Consider the following 26,593-nt stretch of genomic DNA (forward strand, 5'->3'; position numbering starts at 1 on the left):
GCACAGATCGACACTCCCTAATAGAGAGAGGCACAGTGAGAGACAGCAGCTCTCACTGTGGTGCAGCTGCTGCTCTATGGCAATCACAAACTGGATATGCATTATATTCTTCATATTTTTTATGGTTGATAGCATATTTATATTCATATTTATATGTATGGACATACTGTAGTTAGTGCATGTACAGTATGATGAGAAGTTGGTTGATAACTCAAATAATGCTTTATTTATTTTGTAACGTGTCGTTTTGTTGTCTGCTGTAATCTCACTGTGTACTTATAGTTCATCATTTATACTGTAATATAATTATGGGTATATTGATGCGAATCGACAAACTTCTAAAGATGCTCTCCCTGTCTTTCTACCCGTCTGTGTGTGTGTGTGTGTGTGTGTGTGTGTGTGTGTGTGTCTCTAACAGGTGTCCAGTTTCAGTTCAGCTCTTTTCATCTGGAGGACCAACACGACTACCTCTTGGTTACTGAAAACGGAAGTTTCGTGCAACCGCTGGCTCGCCTGACAGGCAACGAGTTGCCTAGCAACATCAATGCCGGTCTCTATGGCAACTTCAAAGCCCAGCTACGATTCATCTCTGACTTTTCGATTTCATATGAGGGCTTCAACATAACTTTCTCTGGTAATCCACTTGCCTTAAGTCATATTCTAACTTTATACACCAAGAAGGTCTAGATTAAATGTACCCTGAATGTCGTCTTTTCATACCGGAACAAGTAATAATGTAGGTGTTAGACAGTTAAAATTCATACCATGCTGAATGCAAAACAGTGAAGTAATAGAAAGGCGAAGTCCCTCCCGTTCCAAGAACTTCTTTACCAAACATTTTGGACGTCAAGAAAGTCGGCACAGTTTGTGATTGTACCATTTCATTTTGTGTGAAGCAACTCAGCGAACTACGTCTCTCGTTTTGCACAACGTGTGTCACAAACACTATTTATGAGCCGGGAAGCGAAAGAACAAGCAAGACCCGTTGTTCGTGTGAGAAATGTAGAGCAATAGACGTCACTTTTGGGTGTAATTGGTAAATGGACACATGTCCGTACATTGATGGCAGAGGCTGCCATGCAAATGTGCCAACTGCTCATCAGTTTCTCATTTTATCGTTCACAAACACTCGCACACCGATGGCACAGCAAGTTGGGGTTCAGTATCTTGCCGATGGACACTTCAACAGGAGCTGGGGATTGAACCACCGATCTTAGAGAACAACCCGCTCTTTTTTTTCTGAGCCACAGCTGCCCCCACAGCTGGTTTGTAGTCTTTCTAAATGAATATTTTCACAGTGTTACACTTCAACAGTTTTATGACAAATTGCATCTTTCTTGATGTGCAAAACTATCTTTTAAATTAACAAACCTCATATATGTAAATCACGGCACGATTCAAACGGGATCAAAACATTTTCTCTCACCGCGGTCGACCGTACATTTTTCCGAAACAAGGTCTTAATGATGGTCCACCGGAAGGGGCGGGATCTCTCTATCATGCCTAGTTCCAGTTGGGAACAGTTGAGCAGGATCTTCACCAGAATCAGCTTATGAACTCATGAAAAATAACAGCTTATCGTTAAAAAGAAAAAAGCAGAGAAACATCTCTGCTATAATAAAGTATTTTAAATATAGTTCAGTAAATAATCTGTCAGAGCTTTATTTCAGGTTGTAAAGTTACTAAAGAAATGTTTATTTAAAGTCCATTTATATAGCACCTTATCACAGGGTGCTTCAAAATATAATATTAATTAAGATTAAAAACTAACAGACATAAAATTGAGACACCATATATAAGTGTGGGAAGCTAAACAAAGGTGGGTTTAAAGTGGTGAGTTCCCGTCACCTCAGCGACAAGACTGACTGGTGCATGATAAGAACTCTTTATCAGATTGTTATCTCATGATGATGAAAATAATGCTGCTTTGCATTTTTGATGAACAAAGAGATAATGTATATTTGGATCCGCATAATTGTGGCACAATACACCTTTAAAGAGTACCTGGACACAGTCTTAGAATCCAACTTGAAGCAATGTTTCCCCCCCTTTCCAAAATATAGTGTAGAAACTTTTCAAAGGTACAAATGAGAGTATGAAATGGAAACACTTGGCGAAACAGGTCTGCAGGTCTGACCCGGGCATACCCTCCCACTGCCCACATAAGTCAATGGTCTCAAAAGCTGCACTGCGATCCAGCATAACTAAGCTCCTGCATTACCACGCATCAAGATGTCTTTGGAGATTTTGACAAGAGCTGTTTCAACGGAGTGGAACCGACAGCTGCTATGACTGAAAATTGTCAAGAATACAATGCACATCCAAGCTTCTAAAACTTCAAAAACTTTAGCTGTGAAAGGCAGTTTAGAAATAGGCCCATAGTTTGTGGTATCAATAGGGCTTTTCAGGGAGTCCTGCGTACTTTGTTCTTGTCTGAACAGAAATTTGTCTTGTGTCCTTATGTGCCACTTGAGAACAGTGTCCCATATCCCTACATGGCACAGTCGCCCCTCCCCCTCCCCCCCCCCCCCCCCCCCGCCAACACAAAACTGTTGCTGTCTTAAGCGAATGTTTAGCTCTCACTCTCACACACCACTAGCCTTGACGACTATACCCATAAAACCTTGAGAATAGCGAAAGAAAAAGAAAAAAAGCTAAACAGAGGAGAGAGGTTACACAACATTAATCTGAATGTAATCCACCATTAAACAACACAATAAGAAGAAAAGATATGGAGATGGATTCCTCACAGCCAACAATGTGTACAAAGTGCTTTGCCGACCCACCGTGCTACTTCACCACCACCCTCGTCCGAATTAAAGGAAAGACTTTAAGGAGCAGAATTAAGACAAAGTCCGAGGCTGCGACTGCCCTTTCTAAGTCAAGATCGTTTGCCTAACTGCCCTTTCAGCGCTCTCTCATTGACTGGAATAAATGATACTTGAATCCGAGGCTACACTGATGGACTTTTTCTTGCCTCCCAGATGGCATAACTTGATACTCACAATGTAACACATGGGAGGTGTCACCAGAGATGGGGCTTGCCAAACTCAACATGCTCAACATGCTGTGTCCTCCGGCAGCGCACTCACTCTGAAATACACATCACATCCTCCGTCTTTGCCCGCTGACAGTAAATCTCCTGCTGTACCGTGCTAAACGCAAAATCAGCAAGTGCATTTCAGGACACGGTGGAGTCAACTCAGACACACGACTTTTTGACCAATTATTCACAAGTGTACATAACTCTAACGTGAAGATTACATTTTAATGGGCTGCATTTTCAAGAGTTGCTTATTTTTCGCAAGAGTCGTTGAATTTATTTTTCAGAGAGAGAGAGATTATTTCAGATATAGGGTCGATGTTCCTGGACTTTGCGAGTGATGATTATTGATATGTTGATTTAACATCATTAGAAGAGGGCACTCTAATTTACCGTACAATCTCACCACCTCCCACTTACTCTTACGGTACTTATGCAAGACTCAGCGAAATTGAGTGATGCCCCAAAAAATCTCTAAATAAAGTGCATGGTTTAAATATATTTTGATTCACTGGTATAGTCCATCGTTAGTTATAGCAAATTTAATTTTACTGTTGGAGAAGATAAATCAGCCGAAATAATTTTATTTTCCAGCCCTGGTTTTTAATCCAGAAGCACAGAAAAGGGCAGATTTCAGAGTGTAGCGTGTGTTTCATGGTTATTCATGGAGTGCGTTATGTATTCAGTTTCAATCTATTTTCTGCAGAATATACTTTGGAGCCGTGCGAGGACCCTGGGATGCCTCCGTTTAGCAGGAGAAATGGCTACAGCTTCGGGATTGGAGACAGTTTGTCATTTTCCTGCAATATGGGATACCGCCTGGAGGGGTCGCCCGAGGTAATCTGTCTGGGAGGAGGGCGGAGAATGTGGAGCTCACCTCTACCAAGATGTGTCGGTAAGTAGTCATTTTACTCCTGATTTTATTTTTGATATTATCTGACCTCCTGTACCTTGTTAGTGGTAAAATAATGCATTCATTGAGGATGTCGACTGTTAAGCTGTGAAAAAGGTTTTTTTAAGATGTGAAGGAATTTCATATTTAGAATTTACAGTCAAATTTTTAGCCACCAATCACTGCTAATTGCAAGTGGTTCACATGTAATTTACATCTGAAAGTGCACTTGTTTAATGCATTACCACGCCGTGTTTATCTTTAATCTTACTAAATGTCTTACCAGCAATTACTGATAGTGAAATACTGTTTAGGTTGCCCTCAGTTGTTATCATTCCTTCTCAGTTATCTCCTGTATCACAAACAAAGACACGTGAGATTTGAATCCTTTATCAGAGCGTTTGGCCTACTGTGACCAGGAAGCCATTGAGCTGCTGCCGATCTCGTGAGGTTCTTTGCTAACACAGAAATCGTTGTCCACTGCTTTCCCTTTTAAGAACCCGTGCAGCTTCAGTTTAAAAGCCAGCCGATGCACAATGTCAATTTTGTTTGCTTTTACAAGATAGTGAAGGAGATTGCACAGCACAGATAAAGGTAAAGCAAGTGGCTGAAAGAGAAAGAGATTTAGAACAGAAAAGGAGCATGTCTAGTTTTTTTTGGAAGTACATTTAGAAGTTTAGTGTACGGCTGTCCTTGAGTTTTCTAAGGTTCCTTTTAAACTGTTTTCCAAAAATGTTATTAAAAACTGAACAAAACTGACACTAATCTGAATAGGACTTGTTCACTGTGTAAAAGCCGAATTTTAGTGACTGGATGAACAATAAATGTCAGTGGATGAGTGATCAGTGGGCAGAGAGTTTTGGCCTGTTCACTGTGTCACCCCTTTGAATTATGAGTTTCATAATCAAGGACTTTATCAGAAATATGACTCTGAAATCTGAGCTACTCTTAGTACAATTCTTTTAAAAAACGACTTGTAACAGAGTAAAGATAACGTGTTACTACCCTCCACTGTTCAGAGGATAGTTTTAGCAACACTGTGAGGAACTGTGGAGCTACACAGGTGCAGAAAGACTTGACAATCCCTTTCTAGTCAAAGAGTAGTTATAGAATATAACTTTTAAATGTTGGGAATATTCTAAAGGAAGATCTTATCGTCGGCGTTGCATGATGTTTGCGGCGCCAGTGTTTACGTTTTAGGCTCTCTGTCATCAACGTGCGAGGACTGATAATGCAAAGAGGTGAGAGTGGTGTTGCGTGCCGGAGTTCTATGGTGTAGTGCGGTTTGCTATATTTAGTGCCTGTGCGATGTGTTGCATCGCTGCATTGACGTGGAGCACATCACAAAAGAGGAGCGAGGAGAAAAGAGATGATTAGACCTTTAATGTGCCATTCCCTAATATCTTAGCACTGCAAACTCTTGCATTGTGCTCTGTGTTTTTTTTTATAAAGTAAGGGATGCACTTTGCAGGTTTAAAGTAATGCTTGGGTGGCTTTCTTTACCCCACTAGTGAGTCAGACATATTGTTTTCATAAGGAACTGTCCAGAAGGAAGTTGGAGAAGTACTAAAGGGGTGTCTTTGCTTTTTTAATTTTTTATTTTCTTCAATTATTTCTGGACATTATCTTCTATTTAGCATGGAACAGGAAACATGAGGAGGAGGGAGAGGAGAAGAGGAAACTAGTGAGAAGCAGAAGAGGACGGTTGATTGAAGTAGAGGAGGGTAAAGGAGGCACTATTCATAGAGAGGGAACGGAGAGCAAGAGTGAGAGGGTGGAGAGGTAATTTTCTAAATGGAAACTGTAGCAGCGTGATTTATTGACGATATGACTGCTGTAATATGACTATTACACCAGTAGAGACACAGAGGGGGGGGGAGGGAGGGAGGTAGAAGGAGGGAGGTAAAAAGAGAGGAAAGGGACATAGATACGGGAGATAGAGGGCACATGTGAGAAGTGCTGAGCGCGAGTATCTTAAGGTAAATTAGTTTCTCAATTTTACTGCCTGCCCATTCTCCTCAATGGAAGTAGACGGCTGACAATACAGCTGTTTACAAGGGTTGTTAAATTACACGCACACACACACAAGCACACGTAGACATATTCGTCCATTTATAGGAAAAAGAATCATCTCCTGTAAGATGAAACAATCTTTTCACTCTAAGGACAACCTGTGTTCTCTGTAACTGTTCACACTTTGGACTGAGGCGTTGAGACTGTAGGACCAAATGGTTTTTAAGAAGAAGAAAAAAAAGCTCGGAAAAGGGAGATTTCTTTTCAAATGAAAGTTTTAAATGTGGGCCACTTTTTTGTGGCATAACAAATGTTAATGTTAATCTCATTTCCAATAAAAACATCTCTACATGAATCTTTTTCAATGCTCTTCTTTCTGTTATTCGTCATCAGCGGAGTGTGGTTCTTCCGTTATAAACAATGAGGGGATCATTCTCTCTCCAAACTATCCGATGAACTATGACAACAACCACGAGTGCATCTACAGCATCCAGGTAACTAATCTGTACATCCTAACGAGAGACTCTGGCACAAAATCATTATGAAAATGAGTGGAGGTTAATAACTATCTCCAAATGTGTGTGGGTACATGTTGTCTACGTTACTAACTCTGTGGGGATCATGCGTATGGTAGTTTGCGTGCATGGGTGTGTGTATCTGTCCGTCTGTCCGTGGCTAATCTCACATACTACTGGCAACATCAACCTTGTATTTGCTAAGCTCATTTATTACTGTATGCTTAAAGACTCTTCATGGTTGTGATGATTGACAATTTTTCAAAAAACGATTTTATTGACTGTTTTACCGAGTCACTGACTGCTGACTCCTTACTCCTTTTAACCGGTGGGCAGGGGACTAAAGTAAACAAGTGGCAAAAGGCCGATTTCCGGCAATTTGCTAGGCAACAAACAAACCTTACCTAGTCTGTTGCAGGCCACATGTTGGCCTGTGTTGTGGCTCAAAAACTGACATCCATAGAAGAGTTTGGTCTCATTTTGAACAAGCCACTAAAGTTTAGGCACGATACGAGATGAATTAACCCCTGTTTTTTTTGTTTTGTTTTTTTCTTTGCCGCCATCTTGACTGTGAGGGAGCCGGGAGGGACAATTCAGTGACTTTTAACTTTGTTTGTGAGGGGATAGGGAGACAAACCTGGAGAAGACCTTCACTTTACTGAGTGCACTTCTCTATTTGGTCAATAAATCTAATTTGGATTTCCTGTTTACTCATGTTAGGTGCAAGCTGGGAAAGGCATCAACATCTCTGCTAGAACCTTTCATCTTGCCCAAGGAGATATACTAAAGGTAAACACACATGCACACACACACATCTGGCTATTCCTCTGTCAGTCTACAGGCCAGCAGTGATGATAAAAACACTCTTGCTATTGAAAACTACACTTGACCATCATTGGTTGGTTATTGTGTCGTATTTGCATCTCAAAGACATTGTGCTGTTGTTATTACAGATTTATGACGGTAAAGACAGCGCAACCCACGTTCTCGGAGCATTCACAGGATCGTCTATGTTGGGCCTGACGCTGATCTCCACTTCAAACCAGCTGTGGCTGGAATTTTACAGTGATGGAGAAAGTACAGGGGAGGGATTCAAACTGGTCTACTCCAGTAAGTGCTCACAGATGATCAGTAAAAAACTTTATACAGGCACGTCAAAAGCTGAACATGTGTGGTCTGAATATATTGTGTGGTGTAAATGAATAATAATTACACAAATTAGTTTGAATTTCAAACATAGCTGCATAACCTCCCTGTTACACAGCACAGCCAGCTGGCACAATAGCGCCACAAACAGATATTTAAGAGAGCTCTGATTTCAGCCGTAGGATGTTGTGTTAAAGGCGAGTCTGACGTTTACCAAAGCACATATACATTTGGCAGTGCCCTCTTTGATTTACAGTTGGAATTAGAAAATGTAATTGTTTAAATGGAGTCACGGAGGATGATATACACTGCACTTTTAGAGGTGGAGCGTTACTTTCTTTCTCTTTTACACCTCAACTTTCTCATGCAGATAGAAGTTAGTTTGCAACGCAAACGGGAGAGCTTTGCTTTGTTTGCGGCTATGAAAACCTGCTGAATGCCTCACTATGTTTATAGTTATGACGGCTGGAATTCAATAAAACTCATGAATGAATGAATAATGCATGACGGTTTATTTTCTTGTACATGTATAACATGTCTAGAACAATTTCAGATGATGGCAGTGTGTTCAGATTGCAAACCGGAAAAAGAACAGCTTTGTAAATGGCCATTTTTAAAAGGATTAGACATGCACTTACTGCTGCCTTCCAGGAGATAACTCAAATCCTGACGCACCTCGTCTTTCAGGTACTACCGCAGATCAAATCCTGGTTAGGGTCTTATGAGGATAAGCTATTTATATATCTCTTCATATCCCGCTCTCCAAAACTGCGCACATGAATAAACAGAATATTCTGAATATTACCATGGAAACTGAGTTTAGACAGACTGTGAAAAACAACATTAAATTGGATAAGGTGTATATATGCTCCAGTGTCGCTCCTGATATTATGTCTCGTGTATTTGTTTCCAGTTTTTTTATTTTGTATTATTAAATCTGGATGAGAGCTTAACAGGATCTGTGATATCATGAAGTTCATAAACAGAATACTTGAGAGAATATTAAGGGAATATTGTTCTTCTAAACAGCACTACTTCTGTGTTCTCTTGTGGGTCTCGGATGCCGCTTATATTATTTTTTTCTTTTAGTACACACTGTGTATGGAACTTTCTCTATCTTGTTCTCTTTCTAGGTTTTGAGTTGTCTCATTGTGAGGATCCAGGCGTGCCCCAGTTTGGCTTCAAGGTCAACGACCAAGGCCATTTCTCCGGGAGCAGCATCACATACAGATGTGAGCCCGGATACACTCTGCACGGGGCCACCACCTTGAAGTGCATGACAGGCGAAAGGAGAGCCTGGGATAACCCTCTGCCTTCTTGTATCGGTAAGTCTCTCGCTATTTGTAGCCTTTCGCACGTTGAAAAGAAGTTCATTGAAAATACCAGATGTATACAGACACACACACACACACACACAATTATGGGATGGACCTTGAATAACACTTTGTTGAAGAAGGAGAGGTGCTTTCACTGATATTGCTGTATTTTGTGATATATGATGCGCGGTCCATACCGCTGCTATCAACAGACATTAATCCATGTTTTTGATGAATAGTTGCATAATTGCCCATATCCTCTTAAAGGTATTTGGCAATTTAAAACAAAGATTTTGTTGCATTTGCTCAACACAAAAAACAAGAGCAGGATATATAGTTGTGAATAATTATCAACACAATTAAAGTGTGTTTTTCCACTATAATTGAACTGTGGCATCAAGCTGAATTATGTAATTTACCCAGAACCCACACTTTTTTAAGCAGCAGGAAGCGTTGTTGTACCAACTCTTGCTCTACATGTACAGAACTGTTCCCTTGCTGCTTTATGCAAAGTCTCTGCTCACAGGACCTTCATTCAATAATATGGAGAACGCCGGTGGTGGCCGGTTTCCTGTGGAATTGCCTTCTTGATTTTCCCATGAGATCACACACTGCTGTGGTTTTAAAGTCTCAATGAAAAGCCCATTTGTTCAGGACAGAGGAGACTGCACTCCCTCTGCCCATTTGACCCATCTTCTTCCCTGCAGTGGGGGATTTGCTGTCTGTCCTTGGAGACTCAAACCTGCCCATACACGTGTACACACGCACACAGATCCAACCTCTTTGTGTTACTTTTGTTTCTCTGCTTGTTTTTAACCCTTATTTATTCTATTGATGGCTTACTGACAAACCTGTTTGTTAAAATACTCTTTGGGTGTCGACTTATTTCTTAATATTCCATTATAGAATCATGCATTTCTAATTCATTCTCATTCATGGCTTTAAACTCATGGGGAAATAGAAACCACAGCTCTGAATATTGATGTCAACAAGTCAATAAATGGTCTTTTACTGGCTCGGTATTATCAGAGCTTCAGAACTCACACACCTACACAAACACACACTCACACATTCATCAGTATGTTGGCATACACCTACATGTATACTTGTCAAACACGCCAACATGTCTGGATTGGGTTGCAGGTGTTGGCTGTTTTAACTGAGCTTGTATAATCCAGTTTTTCCCATTCTGCACCTGCAACCTTGGATTACATGCAGAAAGTGTATTTTATTTTAACCTTAGGGCGATTTAAATTTTCAATTTCATCCTTTTTCACTTCCAGATGTTCTTGTTTTAGCTGATTTGCTGGCTTTACATTTTAATTGCTTAATATATTCTTTAGGTTTTTCATCATTTTGTATTATGTTTATCTCCATTCTCATCTGATTTATTTGGGTTCCTTGATGCCTATGATTGTTTAGTTTTGCTTTGAGTTAAAATAAAGGTTGTGTGTGATGCCTAAAGTGCTTTGATTTGTTTAGTAGGCTACTTGAAGCTTATTTGGAGACCCAGTAGGTATTTGGTTGAATGATTACATTCTCTAATTAAACCCAAACAAACGCTAAACCTGAACAGATTGACACACACAATGGCTGCAGCAACTGTGCCCCAGATGGGAGCATAAGCATGCCAGCATGCCCAATGTTTTAAGGGCCTTTCTTTCTTCATTGCTGCCTGTGAACTTTCTGATTTTGGATTCAGCCTAATAAGTCTCTCTCTTTCTCACTATCAATAATGAAAGACTCATAAAACCACTGGCTGATATTCTCCGACTTTATATTTTAGTAGCGACACACCGTGACCTCAGCTAACCTCCAGTCTTAATATTATATTGCTTCTTCTTATTACTCGTAGTGTTTCCTTCTTTTCTCCCCTTTTTTTTTTAACTCTCTTTCTCCCATTCTCCTCTATGGTTTTTTTTTCCCGTCCCAACTCTTAATATTGCTCCTAACACTCGAGATAATGTATTCCAGTGACGGAGGGAGGGGAGCCTGAGGGAGGAGGAACATGGGGAGGGAGGGGAAGCGGAGAGGGGATGAAGATTGTGAAAATATATAAAGGAGAGAGACAAAGAGAGAAACGGGAATTGTTTTCTGTTATATAATGTGTGGTGGTTTCTTTAGGGATGAATGCAGGATCAGCACTTTGTCTCTTCCTCTCTCTGTGCGTGAGAAAGACAGAGGGACACAGATAAGGAGAGTTAGCTTCTTTTCTAATCCATTCGTCTCCGTGGTGATCGTTTAATCACCGCTCAGTGGCTACTGAGTTGCACCTAGTGGATCGGATTGCCTTGATAAACAATTGCCACAGACGGATAACTGCTCGACTTGTCATACATCAACGTACACACTTAAATACACACAATCCTCGATGGTTTTGCTGACATTTGTAACGCTGTCATAATTGTGCAAATCTGACAGGTAGAGATACAATGCAGGGACATTTCTACGTCGGTACATATTAACAGTCTTTGACGTCTCTTCTGTGTGTGTGTGTGTGTGTGTGTGTGTGTGTGTGTGTGTGTGTGTGTGTGTGTGTGTGTGTGTGTGTGTGTGTGTGTGTGTGTGTGTGTGTGTGTGTGTGTGTGTGTGTGTGTGTGTGTGTGTGTGTGTGTGTGTGTGTTTGTGTTTCCCGTAGCGGAGTGCGGTGGTCGTTTTAAAGACGAGTCTTCAGGGAGGATTCTTTCCCCTGGGTACCCTTTTCCTTATGACAATAATCTGCGCTGCACCTGGACCATCGAGGTGGACTCAGGAAACATCGTGAGGTAATGTGGAACCACCCAAAACCTTCCTAGGAGTCGAGTTAAACTAACAATGTCAACAATTGTAGTGCCCTCTTCGGTTGTAAAAATGTGGAATTGAAAAATAATGTTTTTAATCTATTTATTATATAAACATGCAGATGAAAATGATCTCACTCAGGTTTATATATGTTATATCAAATCACCAACAGCAAAAAAGTGTAAATCAAAATGTTTTTCTTATAATAGTCTGTCTTTGTAAGCCTTACACAAGGATGACTGTTGTGAAGTTGTAAAAGTTTGGAGCAGACTTTGAGAAAATGTTTTTTTCAACAATTTGTTTTTGTTGTTTCATGCAAACTGCAGTCTTCAGTTATTGGCCTTCGACACGGAAGCCAGCCACGACATGCTGAAGATTTGGGACGGACCACCTGAGAATGAAATGTCTTTGTCAGAGCTCAGTGGGTCTCTGCTACCCGAGAGAATCCACTCCACACTGAACACCGTCACTGTTCAGTTCGAGACTGATTTTTACATCAGCAAGTCGGGATTCGCTATTCAGTTCTCAAGTAAGTACCGTCATGTGCAGAACTAATGTACTAAACATTATTTAAATGAGAAAAGTTGTGGGTTTACCCACTGCTGTTGTTAAAGATCCCTGTATACTGTATGTCTTTAATGTAAACGTATTGGTGCCAAAAACGTTTTTTTCTGTGACTTTCTGGTATGTTTTTTTGACAAAAAAATTGAATGTACATCATTTTTTCCTTGAAAACTTTATTGGACCAGCCACAAATTATCTTAACAGGTATTTTACAATACAGGGCAGCAAACTGTTTCTTAAATTAGTGTTGAGTTTATGCACTGAGCTTGGATATCCAGTTTGACACAAGACTTTTACAATTTCCCTTCCCTTTTCTCCTCCATTTGCTCTTCTTTCTCCCTGTCCCCTCCCTGTCCCCTCTCTGTCCCCTCTCTGTCTCTCTGTCCAGGCTCAGTAGCTACAGCCTGCAGGGACCCAGGCGTACCAATGAATGGCAGTCGTAGTGGAGATGGCCGTGAGCCGGGGGATTCGGTGTCCTTTCAGTGCGACCCAGGATACGAGCTCCAGGGGGACGACAAAATCACCTGTATACAAGTGGATAACAGATACTACTGGCAGCCCAGCCCGCCTGCCTGCATAGGTGAAAAGTCCAGCTTCCATATATTTATAGGGGCATACAAAAGATGTGCTGCATACACAACTGCAGTTGTTTAGGGCTCAGTACCTTGCTCAAGGACACGTCTGTGAATGACTTATCGGAGGGCTGTGTAAAGAAGATAGTGTTTAGTGATCTGAACTTGCTATGTATACGTACAGTGCGGTACGATTCCATTATCCTGCCAACCTCTTTCCATACTGGTGCTTAAAAGTTGTATAACTGCAATGCACTAAAAACAATGAAAATGGTATTGAGTGAGTAAGATTTTTCTTTGTTAATCCTGCACGGTTGAGCTCGAGAAAATGCAAATTTTATGAGACTTTATTTCACTTTTCTTTAAATGTCATTTAAATAACAATTTCAATATCATGCAACATAAAACCCTCTGAAACAGTCCTGGACAGAGGGCTTTTCTTGCATTTCTTTTTTTCCCCCCATTTTCCAAGCACTGTTCACATCACAACATTTAGACGGTCAAGTACTACATAACTGGAGTTCAGCTTTGTAGAAAAATGTCCATCTTCATTTGCAATTTTGCTGTCATATATTCCGTTGTGTTGACTTGTTTCAGTCCCTGAGTCCATTGGGTTTCCTGCATAGTATATATCTTAGGTTCATTGTTGTCAGGCCTTTTTCCTTTTGCTGCCCACCATGCTCCCTCATTGATGAAAGGAGATTTATCACTCTAACCATTGCCCATATCTGCAAAGAGTACCTAATCCATTTATTCTTAATATTCCAAAACGTTTTATTCAGGGGAGGTAAGACTGACTTATCCCCTGTGCTGAACTCTGTTCTATCTGGACCCATCCTGTCTCCATTTTGTTATTAATCCATTATATCACAGCACTAAGTTGGGTTATTTTAAGACTTTATTAGAATAAATGTGTACCTTTGCTTGTGTTCTCGTCATAGCTCCATGTGGAGGAAACCTGACTGGCTCCAGTGGATTTATACTTTCTCCTAACTACCCACATCCCTACCCTCATTCCAAGGACTGTGATTGGCTCATTGCTGTCAACTCTGACTACGTCCTGTCGCTGGCTTTCATTGGGTAACCTTCTTTATTACCTAATAATTGCAGTCCACCGACATTTTTTACAGTAAAACATTTATTTTTTCCACGGTAGGTTTGCTGCTCAATGTGCTTTTTTAGGAACGCTCAACGTGAGGTGGACATTTTGACTTTTTGGTGCTTGAGAGGAAGTTACTCCCAAAGTTACTAGGATTCATCCTCTTGCAACAATGAATGCATTTCTTGTACATTTTAGATTATTTAGGGCTGTTGAAAGACATTTTAAACTCAATATCATTTGATAAAGGGTTTGTAACTACCAGGCTTCTTTTTATATATTTTTCAACATACAGAATGCTTTAACTTTAAAACTAATGGCAACTAATGACACTGTTTTTCTAAAATTGGACATTTATATTTCTTCCATTCAGCGTTTTAAAAATCTGCTCTCAGGAACTTTCTGCACATGCTTTCTTGTATTAAAAAACAAAAAAATAACCAGGTTTCTCATGAAAACTCAATCCTAAAATGTCAGTGTTGACTCTTTCTGTGCCCCTGTTCTCCCCGTCTGCTTCCCCCGATCTCTTGTCCCTATCTGTGTCTCTTTCTTAATCTATCTCTAGTTTCAACATTGAGCCAAACTACGACTTCCTGTATATCTACGATGGTCCGGATAGCAACAGTCCTCTGATTGGTAGCTTCCAAGACAGCAAACTCCCAGAGCGGATAGAGAGCAGTTCGAATACAATGCATTTAGCATTCCGCAGTGATGGGTCTGTTTCTTATACTGGCTTTCACCTGGAATACAAAGGTAATATATTCTCCCAATAGTTCCACACCATCCTTATATACTGCGTTTAGTGCTGGGATAGCTTCAAAAGGCTCAAGAGGAAAACAGCCCAAAAGACAGATGTTGTATTCTCTGGCAGATCCATGTTTGTTTCAGAATCCTTTCCAGCAGAAGGGGACTTTTTAACAGCACAGACACATTTCTTATCAGTGTCATAAGTAAACCCATCTACAATATACTCACAATGACCAGCATTCAGTCAGTCAGTATCTAACAGCTTGTGTCTTGGACTAAATGTAAGCTGTTATTAGTCTCAACACTTGTACGTATTTTTATGATGACGTGAGATCAGTTTTCAACGTTAGAAGACAGTAAAAAAAATGACAAACAACATTACTGAAATAAATAAATAATGGAATAAAAAAACAAAACAATAGCTGGCAATACATTACAATACAAAAAAGCAAAGTAAATAAAAAATGAGTATATAAATAATTAGGTAAAAGGTAACTTTTCATCGCCAGCCATTCATGTTCATTTTTTTCTTTTCATGATGGGATTAGTTAAATAAAGTCCTAGCATAAACAACGCATGAGCGTATAGGTCATTTTGTGCCTATCAATCCTACCTTCTGCGCCTCACAGTAAAACAACATCCCTTTCTCTTGTCCACACTTAATAATAAGTGTCCTGAATGTTATTGTTAAAATGATGCAGTTGGACTGGAGTTTTATATGTACGTATTAGCCAGTTAAATTGTGTTGCTGTGGAGTGTTTTTGCAGCCACTTTGTAACTGTCACTTGAGAAATCATTCTAATATGTAATTACATCATGGGCTGTTTTCTGTCATATCTGTTTTTCATAAGCAAGGTAAAGTGTCTCAGATGTCTCCCCAAAGTGTTTAAAAATATTAAATTTTCACATTGAACAAAGAGACTACTGCATTACCCCAAATCACTCAATACAAATGTTTACGCAGTTAAGTCCCTCACAATGGTGACAGTGTGCGTCATGCTGATTTTAAGATGAAAAAGAGTGATTGTTCTCACCATAAAGTCCCTGTTGAATTAGCGTTCGTTGAAATAGTCTCTCAGGGGGTGAGTTCGATTCACTTGCACAAAAGGCTTCATGTGGACTCGGGGAATTAGGTCTTTGAGTTGATGCAGGGTGGCCGCTAATCTTTAAGGAAGGGGGCCAAAGCCATAATTTACTAGGTTGATGTTGCATACAAAAGTCGGGGGATGAAGTTATCGTTCTTGCTCCATCTCTGGCAAAGGCAGCTAAGTCAAACAGACTGTTTTAAAGGCCAACGTAGTGCCTGCCTCATTAGATTATTGCTAGGGAAGTAGTTATTATTAATTTGACTTATTATTTATGTGTGCCTGTTGCTTTTTCTTTGCCTCATCCCCTCTCCCACTTGCTCACCCGTTCTATTTCTCTCTGTCCAGCCAAGCTGAGGGAATCATGTTTCGACCCAGGTGTTGTTTTGAATGGGACCAGGCTGGGATCCGATTATAAGCTTGGCTCCACTGTCACCTTCTATTGTGAGGCTGGATACGTTTTGCAGGTACAAATAAAAAGTGGACGGCTGGACGGATGAATGGTTGGTTGATTGTTTGTTTGTTGGTCGTTTGATTGGTTTCTGTTCGGGCTGTCTATGGGCAAGAATCTGGCGAAACAGTACGTATCAAGATACCGGGGTTACGATTCAACATGTTAAGATTACTGCGATACTGTATGTGTTAGTAAAAAGAACGCACCACCATATGCATACAATCTGATACACTGCTTTTGAAAATTTATACATATCACGAAACATAATATCACGATACTGAAGTGTGTTCATATTTCCATACACGCCTGGTTTGTGGATGATTGGTTGATCGGTTTGTGGGATTAGTGGTTGGTTGGTTGGTTGGTTGATTGGTTAATAGTCACGTTAGCGGGTTGTTTTTCCGACAGTGAAAAGTTGTTTTTTCTCTATAGGGCTATTCTACCCTAACCTGCAGTATGGGAGATGACGGCAGACCTGGATGGAACAGGGCATTGCCTAGTTGTCAAGGTAACACATACTAAAACACAGACTGGCATAAAGCATGTCCGCAGACACAGCTTTAAGGGGCAGTTCACCCCAAAATCCCTGTAGTGCTACTTATCATTCTGGACAGTTTAGCACTAGTTCTGGAGATATTGTCAATAGAGTTGTCTGCCTTCTCTCGAATATAACGGGACTATATAGCTGTATACTATATGGGCTATATGTGTATGTTCTGTCTCCAGCTCCCTGCGGAAGCCGTTCTACAGGAACGGAAGGGACTGTTTTATCTCCAAACTTCCCCAGAAACTATACGTCTGGACAGAGCTGTATCTACTCTATATCTGTACCTAGAGAGTTTGGTAAGTTCATCCACACACGCATAGTGTACACATGCCATTGCATTCAACCGGATCTTGTATTTTACAGAATTACATTCAGTACTTGTATGAATCTATTGGGTTTGCTAGAGTAAAAACTACAATAGAAAAGCAGGAAATATTAATGTAATATATTCTTTTAAAAAAATCAAATGCCTGTGTATAACGCTCTGAAGTGTAGGTGAAGAGACAACAGTGGAGAACGAATCCTGTGATCACAATTTTCGTTGACATGTATTCTCCTATTGTTCTTTCACTCAGTGAAACAAAGTCGCATTAAAACTTTTTGATTTTGAATGGAGAAGCTTCCCGAAGGACGTCTTTGTGGTTTTTAAACCACTGAAAACTGGTAGAGATATTACACATGATCAAAGGATGCTCGCTGGCCATTTATTTGATTGCAGGTCAGGGTTTCCTCATTGAAGTGACATTTCAAGATGAGGCTGTTTTTTAATCGTGCTGCGTTTGATCAGAGGTCCTTAAGCCAGACATAAATGGGGCATTATAAAGATATGAATATTGTCGAGGATTCTTCACATTAAGTACGGCTGTGTTGAGAATATGAGGGCATTAGAGGAAATGAAGGCCCCTCTGGTTAGGACCACGGTTGGAAGTGATGCTGTCAAGAAGTAATTTGTTAAGAAATCACAGATGTCAATAACATATTGTTAGTTATGTTAATTAAATGTCTTTAAAAATGTATAGAATCGAGGATAATAGAGGTTTACAGAATTCTTTCTCTCATCATACCTGGGTTAGTTAGATGGCCACGGTGACTTGTTTTGTTTCTGGTTGGGAACCTCTGTTTACTGACAGATTACAGCCTTCTGACCAAGTTGCACTTGTAATCAAGTTTATTTACTCGAAACCAGTTGATGGAAGCGCACCTAATACGCCATTAATTTTTTTTTGCAACATTTCAAAAGTTTGCTTGATAATTGAATGTCAACAGAGCTGCTGTCAAGTTAAGTGTTGAAGTTCATTCTTGACCTTGCTTGGAAATAGCAGTTTGACAAGACCATCCCAACTCAAGAGCCACTTACTAGCTTTTTTCAAGAGCTTTTAACTACATCCCATGTCTTCATGAGCAATGTATAAGTTGCTCATGTATCATGGAGATGGATTGGTTGATGGCAAGCTCAGTAGCTGTGATGATTACATAGCACTTGTAAAGTGGAGCACATGGAAGTAGTTTGACACTGTCTTCTTCAGCAGAGACCGTTGAAAGCTCCAGATTAACCTTCGAGAACTGACATGAAGTTGGGATTGTGTTCTCAAAGCATCAATATCATATCATTTTCATGAAACGCAAATTTACATTTGTGTCTCATATCTCCATTCAGATATCGGCATCTCAATTATTGGTTGACTGATTATTAGAACGACAGACTCATTGGGTCTGACTTGAGCTTTTACAAACGATCAGTAATTGGTGGATATGATGTCCAATTATGCCCCGTGGTGTTATGAATAAATAGCGGCTTTCCCCGAGGCTGTCGATGGTTGCTGTCTCATTATATTTGCGGAGCTGCTTTTGGAGTGTCAGCTAACATTTGGTTCACCTACATGTTGTTTAAGACACTCAGACAGCCTCCCTGAACCTCCCACGCAGAGCGAGACACAGGGGTTGTTTTGTTACATTTTGCTTTTTTTACGCAGCTGTCATTCTCCCAAAAAATAAGATGTCTATAATTTGTGAACTCAACAGGAGTTGAAGGTTACAGGCTCAAAGTTGCAGTTTTGCCACTTTGATGATCAGAGAAATAGGAAACAAACCACTGGGCTGAACGGTTAATTATGCTCCACCTTTCGTACAAATGTCTCCTTGAGTTTTGAGACCAGGTGGGGAAAACCCTCGGCATTACCTCCTGTTGAATGAGGACGTGGCTGAGGACACCCACTCGGGCAGCTCGTCAGGAGGCATGGCAGCTCCACAGGGATCGATGCCCAGGTTTTCTCCATCTGATGTCAAGAGCTGACGCTGAAGCCTTTCAAATGATCAGTGAAACATTTCAATCATCTGATAACAAGTCCAGTGGATTGACTTCAACTTTTTGGGAGAACGCCACACCCTGGATGACTGAACAGATCTACCAGGTGTGCAGCAGAGGGTTTTCCCTACCAACAGGCCCTGTGGTTAACACAGTGTGGGACGGCACTGCTGTGATCACTTATCTCTGTGTGTGTGTGTGTGGCTTTGTTGGAGTGCGTCTATGTGTATATAGTTGTTCTTTCTTGTTGTCTCAGCACGAGTAAAATCCACTGTGATATTTTAACAGCTTGTAGGCTATTCCCTGTGTGTGTTAATGCTCTCTGAGTCTGTGTGTGAATGTTGATCCATGTGTGTCCTCCTGCCCCCGAAATCTGTGCCGTTTTGAAACAGTTTCAGCTGTGCACTCCTCCACCTGCCTTGCAGCCTGTCAATGTTACAGCGGGGCAAGACGGAAACCTTAATCACTCTAGTTTCTTTAAAATCTATACACGCTGGGTGCTTTTGCGTATTTCTGCTGACAGGCAGAATCTTGTATTTTTTTATGACCACTCAACCGCATTCCCTTATACACATCTTCATGTACGACCATGGCGTGGCTATGAGATACAAGTACAAGAGGTTGATTCATCTTCATCTTTGGGATACTTTTTTAACGGCAATTGATAATCCACTGTTTTGCTTCACTATTTCCCCACAAAACGGGGTTTTATATGTAAGCAGAAAAGGTATCTTTTGTGAGTCAGAGCAATGTTTAATCAAAATGTGGATCATGCTTTGAAAAAATTCCACAGACAGAAACAGCCTTGTTCAAAGTGACCAATGACCTTCTTATAGCCAAATATCCTTGGCAATGTTCACATTCAATCCTCTACACCTCAGCCTTTGGCGTCAAAGAGAGAGGGAGAGATGGAAAAGTGGTGTGTGTGTGTGTGTGTGCGCGTGCATCAGTTTTTGCATGTGCTGCAGGCAAACATGTTTTTATTTCGACAAGTACACATACAGATTTGCATCTTCAAGGAATACTTGACCTCCAACATATTAATTTATTTAAGAACTACTCACCCCTTGTTACCTTGAATTCTTAAAGAATGCTTTGCCTCTGCGGCAACGGCATCAGTCGGGACCTATTATATACAGTCGATCAGCGGTAACCACTGTATGAGAATAGCTAGCCAGTGGGGCACAACAGAGACTCACATGCACTATCGTTTCATAGCAAATACTCCAATTCATCAAAAATGTTCTCTGCATTTTGATTCTTCGTTCAGAAAAACAAATTTCTTCAAGAATTCTAGGTAACGCCAGATGAGTAGTTGATATAGAAATGGTCTTTTTGGGGGTTGAATTATTCCTTTAAGGCAACTTGTAATTATTTTGAAGACACAGTGGGCAACCATGACAGAGATAGTTGCACTAGATATGGGGCCTCAGGCTTCCAGTGGACCCTCTGCTGCTGCCTGCCACTGCAGCCGCACAGTAAAATCCATGGTTTAGTCATGATTCACGGCCACTGCAGCAGTCTTTTTACCTTCCATCATACTGAAACAGAGTAAAACATGGGTTTAGGGACAGGAGTTTGACAGGTTACCACATATGCCTTTCTTCCACTCTACCTGCTTGTAATACTGGAGAGAAGACAGAAAGAAAAATATCTTGCCCTACTGACATGTAGTTTTTGCCAACATTTCACACTCGCTGACAACACTGATGCACCCTAGCCAGCTGACTTGGAGTGTGTGTGTGTGTGTGTGTGTGTGTGTATGGTGGGTGTGTGGGGTGGGGGGTGGGGGAGTGTACTGGCGCATGATGATCATAAGGTGATGTTTTGACTATTAAGTGTCCTGATATGTCATTTTCTGCCAATAGTTGGCTTCAAATAGAGGTTGACACTGCAGCTTAATACAATTTAAATTAGGTTTTACAGGTTCATTTTATCATCGGAAGGTCAGGCACAGATGGCGGCATGGAATAATAATTTGCCACCATTGAAGTGTGGTTAACTCATCTCGTTATCTGTTTTTTTTCTCCCATTTTGTCTCCAGTCCTTTTTGGACAGTTTGTGTTGTTCCAGACATCTCTAAATGATGTGGTGGAAATCTACGATGGACCAACTCAACAAAACACGCTGCTTTCTTCTCTCTCGGGGTCCCACTCTGGTAAGGATCAACGGCTAGATAGATAGGTGGATGGACAGATGGACAAACCTGAGCCCTAATTTACCTTTCTTCTGATCTTGTCTCTCTTTGACTCTCCAGGTGAGTCTCTACCTCTGAGTACGGGAAACCAGATCACAATCAAGTTTTCCACGGTCGGACCAGAGACTGCTAAAGGATTTCACTTCGTCTACCAAGGTCAGCCGATCACAAGTAGCCATAGTAGTTATTTAAATTATTATTATTGTTATTCGGAGCCATTTTCAAGTAAATTACATGTATTAGGGTTTCGCAAAATAGTCTTCTAATAGTATTCTTATTTATTTATTGGTTTATTTGGTTTGGGACAGTGCACATTCCCGTTAATGCGCCTGTTAGCCAAGAGACCATTTTTTATCTGCAGTCCCATGTATATAGGTTTCTTTTTGTATTTATATATATATATATATATATATATATATATATATATATATATATATAATTTAACTAGAAAAGGCACACTGAGATTTAACATATCTTTTTCAGGGATGTCATGGCCAAAACATTTGGCATTTCTATCGATGTTTTTTTTTTTTATAAACGCTTGTGGCGTCTTCATTATTTCTGCAGCTGTACCGAGGACCAGCTCGACCCAGTGCAGTTCAGTCCCTGAGCCGCGCTTTGGGAAGCGGCTGGGTAACGACTTTGCAGTTGGCTCGTTGGTCCAGTTCGAGTGCAACCCTGGTTATGTCCTGCATGGCTCCACTGCCATACGGTGTGAGAGTGTCCCTGACAACCTGGCACAATGGAATGACACCCTGCCTACATGCATAGGTAAATATGAATCCAAAGAAATAGTCAGGAAAGACAGGAATGTTGTAAGATGCATTACCAGCCGTACAATGGACTCCCGCTTTTAAAAGAATTACAGACACTTCAAATGCAGATAACCTTTCAATGTGGCCAGATCATAACCCGAACTATGCCAAAGCTGTCACCCAGGCCTCGGGCCCTTTGCTCTCCTCTTCTGCAGAGGAAGAGATGGTACAACAGACTTTTTTCTCTTACTTGCAGATAAAGTGTTGTTTTCACCTCTGCCTCTCCTTTCTGTTCTCTCCCAGTTCCCTGTGGGGGTGCGTTGACCTCTCGACGTGGGACCATCCTATCGCCTGGATATCCAGAGCCCTACGACAACAACCAGAACTGCGTGTGGAAGGTCTCCGTTCCAGAGGGAGCTGGAATACAGGTAGCACCTGTCACACGCTGCTTTCTGGCTGACCTATGTATCATTGGCTTAAAAGCTGAGCAGGCAGGACGTTAAGGGAGATAAGATATTATTGGAAGGATGAATGGATGGATAGCTTGTGAGAGAGGGACCATCCTGAGCTACCTAGATAGGATCTAATCGTGAGAGATAATGCCTGAATGCGTGTAAGCTAAACTGCTCTCACGGACAAATACAAAGGCAAAGATGCCTCTGACAGAAAATGGAGTCAGTCACACATATTTGACAGACACCTCACAGCATTACAAGTAAAGCCTTGTCTCACATCTCCGTTTATGTTGCTTGACAGATTGACGAACATCATGTGTTTTACTTCCTTTTTGAAATTTGTTCCTAGAAGGAAATTGACCGTTGTATCAGATGCAGTTGGAATACATTTTTAGATGATTTTGTTTATTACAAATGCTGTCTCTCTCTCTACCTCTCTATCCGTCTCTCCAGATACAAGTTGTGAGTTTTGCCACTGAGCATAACTGGGACTCGTTGGATTTTTACGATGGTGCTGACAACCACGCACCGAGACTGGGCAGCTACTCTGGTAAACAGCTTTTTTCTGTCTTGTTTTGAAAGCGTTACTCAGGAGGTTACACATACTGTTTCATGGCCACTCTTGCCAAAAAGCAATATGGAAAAAGTAGGGGACTATTATATTATTATAACTATTAGATCAAATTGTTATTTCCAACTAGAAATACGGTAAATCGTACAGTTTGGAGTTGATTCGAATTAATTTGGAGTAACCGAGAAGAAACTGCTGAACAACATTCAACATTCTTCGTCAAGACAGGCCTCTCACAAATTTGAGTATGTAGGGAGAAATTGATTTTTTTGAAGCAACAACCTTTTTAAAAGCATTCATATGCTACATAACAAAATGTAGGGAAGAAGAAAAACTCTGTTGTCTGTGTCCTGATCACAGTAAATGTAGCTTGACAGGTATATACATCATGACAACGTTCAAAGAAGAAAAGTGCATGTTGTCATGATGTTTTTTGAGGAATATAAGGATGCTGGCCATGTGGCCTGCTAAGAGTGCAATTCGAGCTAAACTGGTCCCATTCTGAGTCTCCCAGCGGCAGCAGAAGAACACATCCAATGATACCTGCTTTGTTTATCTGCGATTCCTTGCAAGACATGTGAGAATTTTTTTGTCGCATAGCTAATTGATCCTCTTACACTCTAATTCTCTACTGAAATAGATTATTCCCTGAGCAACTATGACATGAGGTGTCGAACACCAAAAACAACAACATTATTCACATTTCTTAAATCTCCCAAAATGTACTGCACAGTGTCATTGGCCACACCTTTAGATTAACTTTAATAAGAAGAGCAAGCAACTCATGGTGCGTTTGATATTCACTGATTTCCAACAATGAAACAATCGTATACAGATTATTATCTGTAATTGAAAGTACATTTTTTTTTTGTCTTATGTAAAAATTTGTACAAATTTGTGTTGTATATTTCACTCATGCATGCAGATGAACACTACAATTATCTCCTCATCTTTTCCTATCGAAAAAATAACAATAAAGTGTGTCCGGTCCAAATATACAGTGGAAGTCCCTGTGCTCTAGCAACTCATATTCAAACAAAAAATGTCTTCCGTTCCTCTGGATTCATTCACCCGTGTAATTCAAGCAGCCGTCCAAAGGGGGAGTCAGCCTCTCCTGGGGATACTAATACTGCTTTTAGGGGAAGCCGAGTGTGATTATCTGCTACTCGCGTTAAATAATCTATGGAAAGGCGTGACATCTGTATAGCAAACTGGATACAATATTATATTGTTGGCAATGAAATGAAAGGACTGTATTTCCATATATAAAGTCATAATGAGTAAATACATTCAGGGAGATACAACTGCTAATTAATATTGTCGTATAGCCCCAAAATAACTGTAATGGTTAAATTCACTCAGTTAATTATTCATCATCATTTATTATTGAGTCACAATATTTAGTTTTATTTTCCATTATGGTAATGACTATGATTTTCTCTGGAAAATGATCACGACCAGCAGGGGGGCCACACAGTGTACAAATATCTGCTAATTAATTCCCCTCACAACAGGCAACCAATAACATCCATTGGCCTAATTCACTGTTCATTCAGAGAAATGTCTCTTTAACTTTGATAAGTCTGCTGACGCACCTGCCGCCGAGCAAAGCACAACATGCAAGTCAGAAGAAGCTCACTGTGGCCTCTTGAGCAAACATTAAAACTCCACAGGTGGTTATTATCAGAAGGCACTTTTACCACGGCTGCATCTTCAAGCAAGACAATGACATTTTCACTGATGAAGAGATTATACGTTACTATTCCTTTACATTAAAGTGCATCATCCAGGACCCTGACAGAATCACACTGTTGCACGGTGCCAGCTTTGCTTCAGTAGTGCAGTACCCGTTTTTTACTTTGTACTTCCCCTTGCCACGCTAAGTAGGTCAAGCCAACATTTGAAAAGTGGTTTCAAGTAAAACAGATGTCTCATATAAAAGTCATTTCCCTTCTCCCTCCTTCGAGAACACTTCACAAACAAAACAAAAAAATGTGAAAATGTAGGTTTGGGAGGCCTTTGTTGTTTCCTTTGCTGTCAGATAACTAAGATCCTTTTGCTTTCAAGCCTCAGTTGGAAAATGGAAAAATATGTGATCATGGTCCTCTGTTGCTCTCTTCTTCTCTCCTTGCTTTTAGGCACGACCATCCCCCCTCTCTTGAATAGTACATCTAACAACCTCCATCTCAGCTTCAGCTCTGATATTAGTGTCTCAGCTGCTGGTTTTCACCTGGAATATACAGGTAACACGTTTGTTTTGTATACAGCTTTATCTGTGGCATATGCTATATATGTATATATATATATGTATATACATTTTATACCCATGTTTCTATCACATTTCTTATCAGCTATTGGTCTGGAGTCATGTCCCGAGCCTCAGACGCCAAACTATGGAATAAGACAAGGAGACAGATTTATGGTGGGAGACGTAGTCCAGTTTTCATGTGAACAAGGATACTCTCTTCAGGTAAAAGATACAACCTCTTTGTCTTTCTGCACAGATTCATACGCAATTGGAGGAGAGCCACTTCAGAAACACGGAGAACACACACGCGCTACATGTTCAAGTTGTTTAAAGCAAAACAAAAGCCAGATGTGTGTGTATGTGAAATCATCAAAGGCTGCTCAGCTTTTCTGAAGTGCCGCCATTCACTCTTTTCATCCCCTGGGTGCACAAACCAAGAACGATTTAAACTGTGAATCAGAAGGAAACCCCGCTCTCGGGCGGTTTTCCCAGCTCTTACTAAACATACAGCTCTGGTGTGGTTTGCACAACTCTTGAATAATGTATGCCTCTGGTGTGGTCTGCCCAGCTTACTGTAGAGGGCTATAATGGAGGTTTGCCTTCCTCACGCTTGATATACAGTTAGTTCTGCGTTATTACTATTAATACGGATAATAGGAGAGTCGATAAAAAAAAACACTTCTAAACCCAATTATTTATTATCTGTGGAAATGTCCCAACTGTTAAATGATAAAGTAATAGATTGTGGTTGCTTTTGCATTTCTAGGGCAATGCCCATATCACCTGCATGCCTGGACCTGTTAGAAGATGGAACTACCCTGTGCCACTATGTCTTGGTAGGTGTCCTCCTACAAAACATAGATGCACACACACACACACACACACACACATGCAGCCTGGATGTACTGAGATATATGCAAAAGTTCAGGGCTGCAGAAATGATGCAACGAGTCTCCATTTCCAACCCTGACTCTCTGGGAAAATAAGCCGTTTGATCAATTTGCTGTTCTGTGATGAGCTGATTATTTAGTATTCTGTGCAGAATATGATTAAGCTTTTAAACTGATGCAAAGCTAAGTCAGAGTCTGTCATAAGCATGCAGAGTGTGTGTGTGTGTGTGTGTGTGTGTGTGTGGCAAAGTATCAGCATGCTGCGAGGCAAACGAAACAAGCCCTGGACACGCGTCTAGTTGCACAATGGTAATTTATTCAAGAAGGGTATATATTAAAGACTCAGAATATCAATGTGTTATTCAAAATGATGCAAACTGTCAGGTTGAAGATACTCA

The 26,593-nt window shown here is 40.6% G+C and overlaps 1 protein-coding gene across 1 annotated transcript in view; it reads left to right on the forward strand.

Annotated features, from left to right (window-relative positions):
• The window catches only part of csmd3b (CUB and Sushi multiple domains 3b), a 241,463-nt gene that overhangs the window by 172,339 nt on the left and 42,531 nt on the right, over positions 1 to 26,593 (forward strand). The window contains exons 19-40 of the mRNA XM_076106168.1: positions 419 to 634; positions 3,750 to 3,938; positions 6,342 to 6,442; positions 7,184 to 7,252; positions 7,417 to 7,573; positions 8,743 to 8,934; positions 11,564 to 11,690; positions 12,033 to 12,235; positions 12,659 to 12,850; positions 13,784 to 13,922; positions 14,507 to 14,694; positions 16,122 to 16,240; positions 16,660 to 16,735; positions 16,954 to 17,070; positions 21,124 to 21,237; positions 21,337 to 21,432; positions 21,844 to 22,047; positions 22,335 to 22,459; positions 22,940 to 23,036; positions 25,196 to 25,300; positions 25,409 to 25,527; positions 26,072 to 26,141. Of these exons, the coding sequence (XP_075962283.1) occupies positions 419 to 634; positions 3,750 to 3,938; positions 6,342 to 6,442; positions 7,184 to 7,252; positions 7,417 to 7,573; positions 8,743 to 8,934; positions 11,564 to 11,690; positions 12,033 to 12,235; positions 12,659 to 12,850; positions 13,784 to 13,922; positions 14,507 to 14,694; positions 16,122 to 16,240; positions 16,660 to 16,735; positions 16,954 to 17,070; positions 21,124 to 21,237; positions 21,337 to 21,432; positions 21,844 to 22,047; positions 22,335 to 22,459; positions 22,940 to 23,036; positions 25,196 to 25,300; positions 25,409 to 25,527; positions 26,072 to 26,141 (3,015 nt within the window). The remainder of the gene's footprint in view (positions 1 to 418; positions 635 to 3,749; positions 3,939 to 6,341; positions 6,443 to 7,183; positions 7,253 to 7,416; positions 7,574 to 8,742; positions 8,935 to 11,563; positions 11,691 to 12,032; positions 12,236 to 12,658; positions 12,851 to 13,783; positions 13,923 to 14,506; positions 14,695 to 16,121; positions 16,241 to 16,659; positions 16,736 to 16,953; positions 17,071 to 21,123; positions 21,238 to 21,336; positions 21,433 to 21,843; positions 22,048 to 22,334; positions 22,460 to 22,939; positions 23,037 to 25,195; positions 25,301 to 25,408; positions 25,528 to 26,071; positions 26,142 to 26,593) is intronic.

Source organism: Anarhichas minor, unplaced genomic scaffold (genome assembly GCF_050575085.1).
Source record: "Anarhichas minor isolate MPS153535 unplaced genomic scaffold, ASM5057508v1 ptg000033l, whole genome shotgun sequence".
Classification (NCBI taxonomy): Eukaryota; Metazoa; Chordata; class Actinopteri; order Perciformes; family Anarhichadidae; genus Anarhichas; species Anarhichas minor.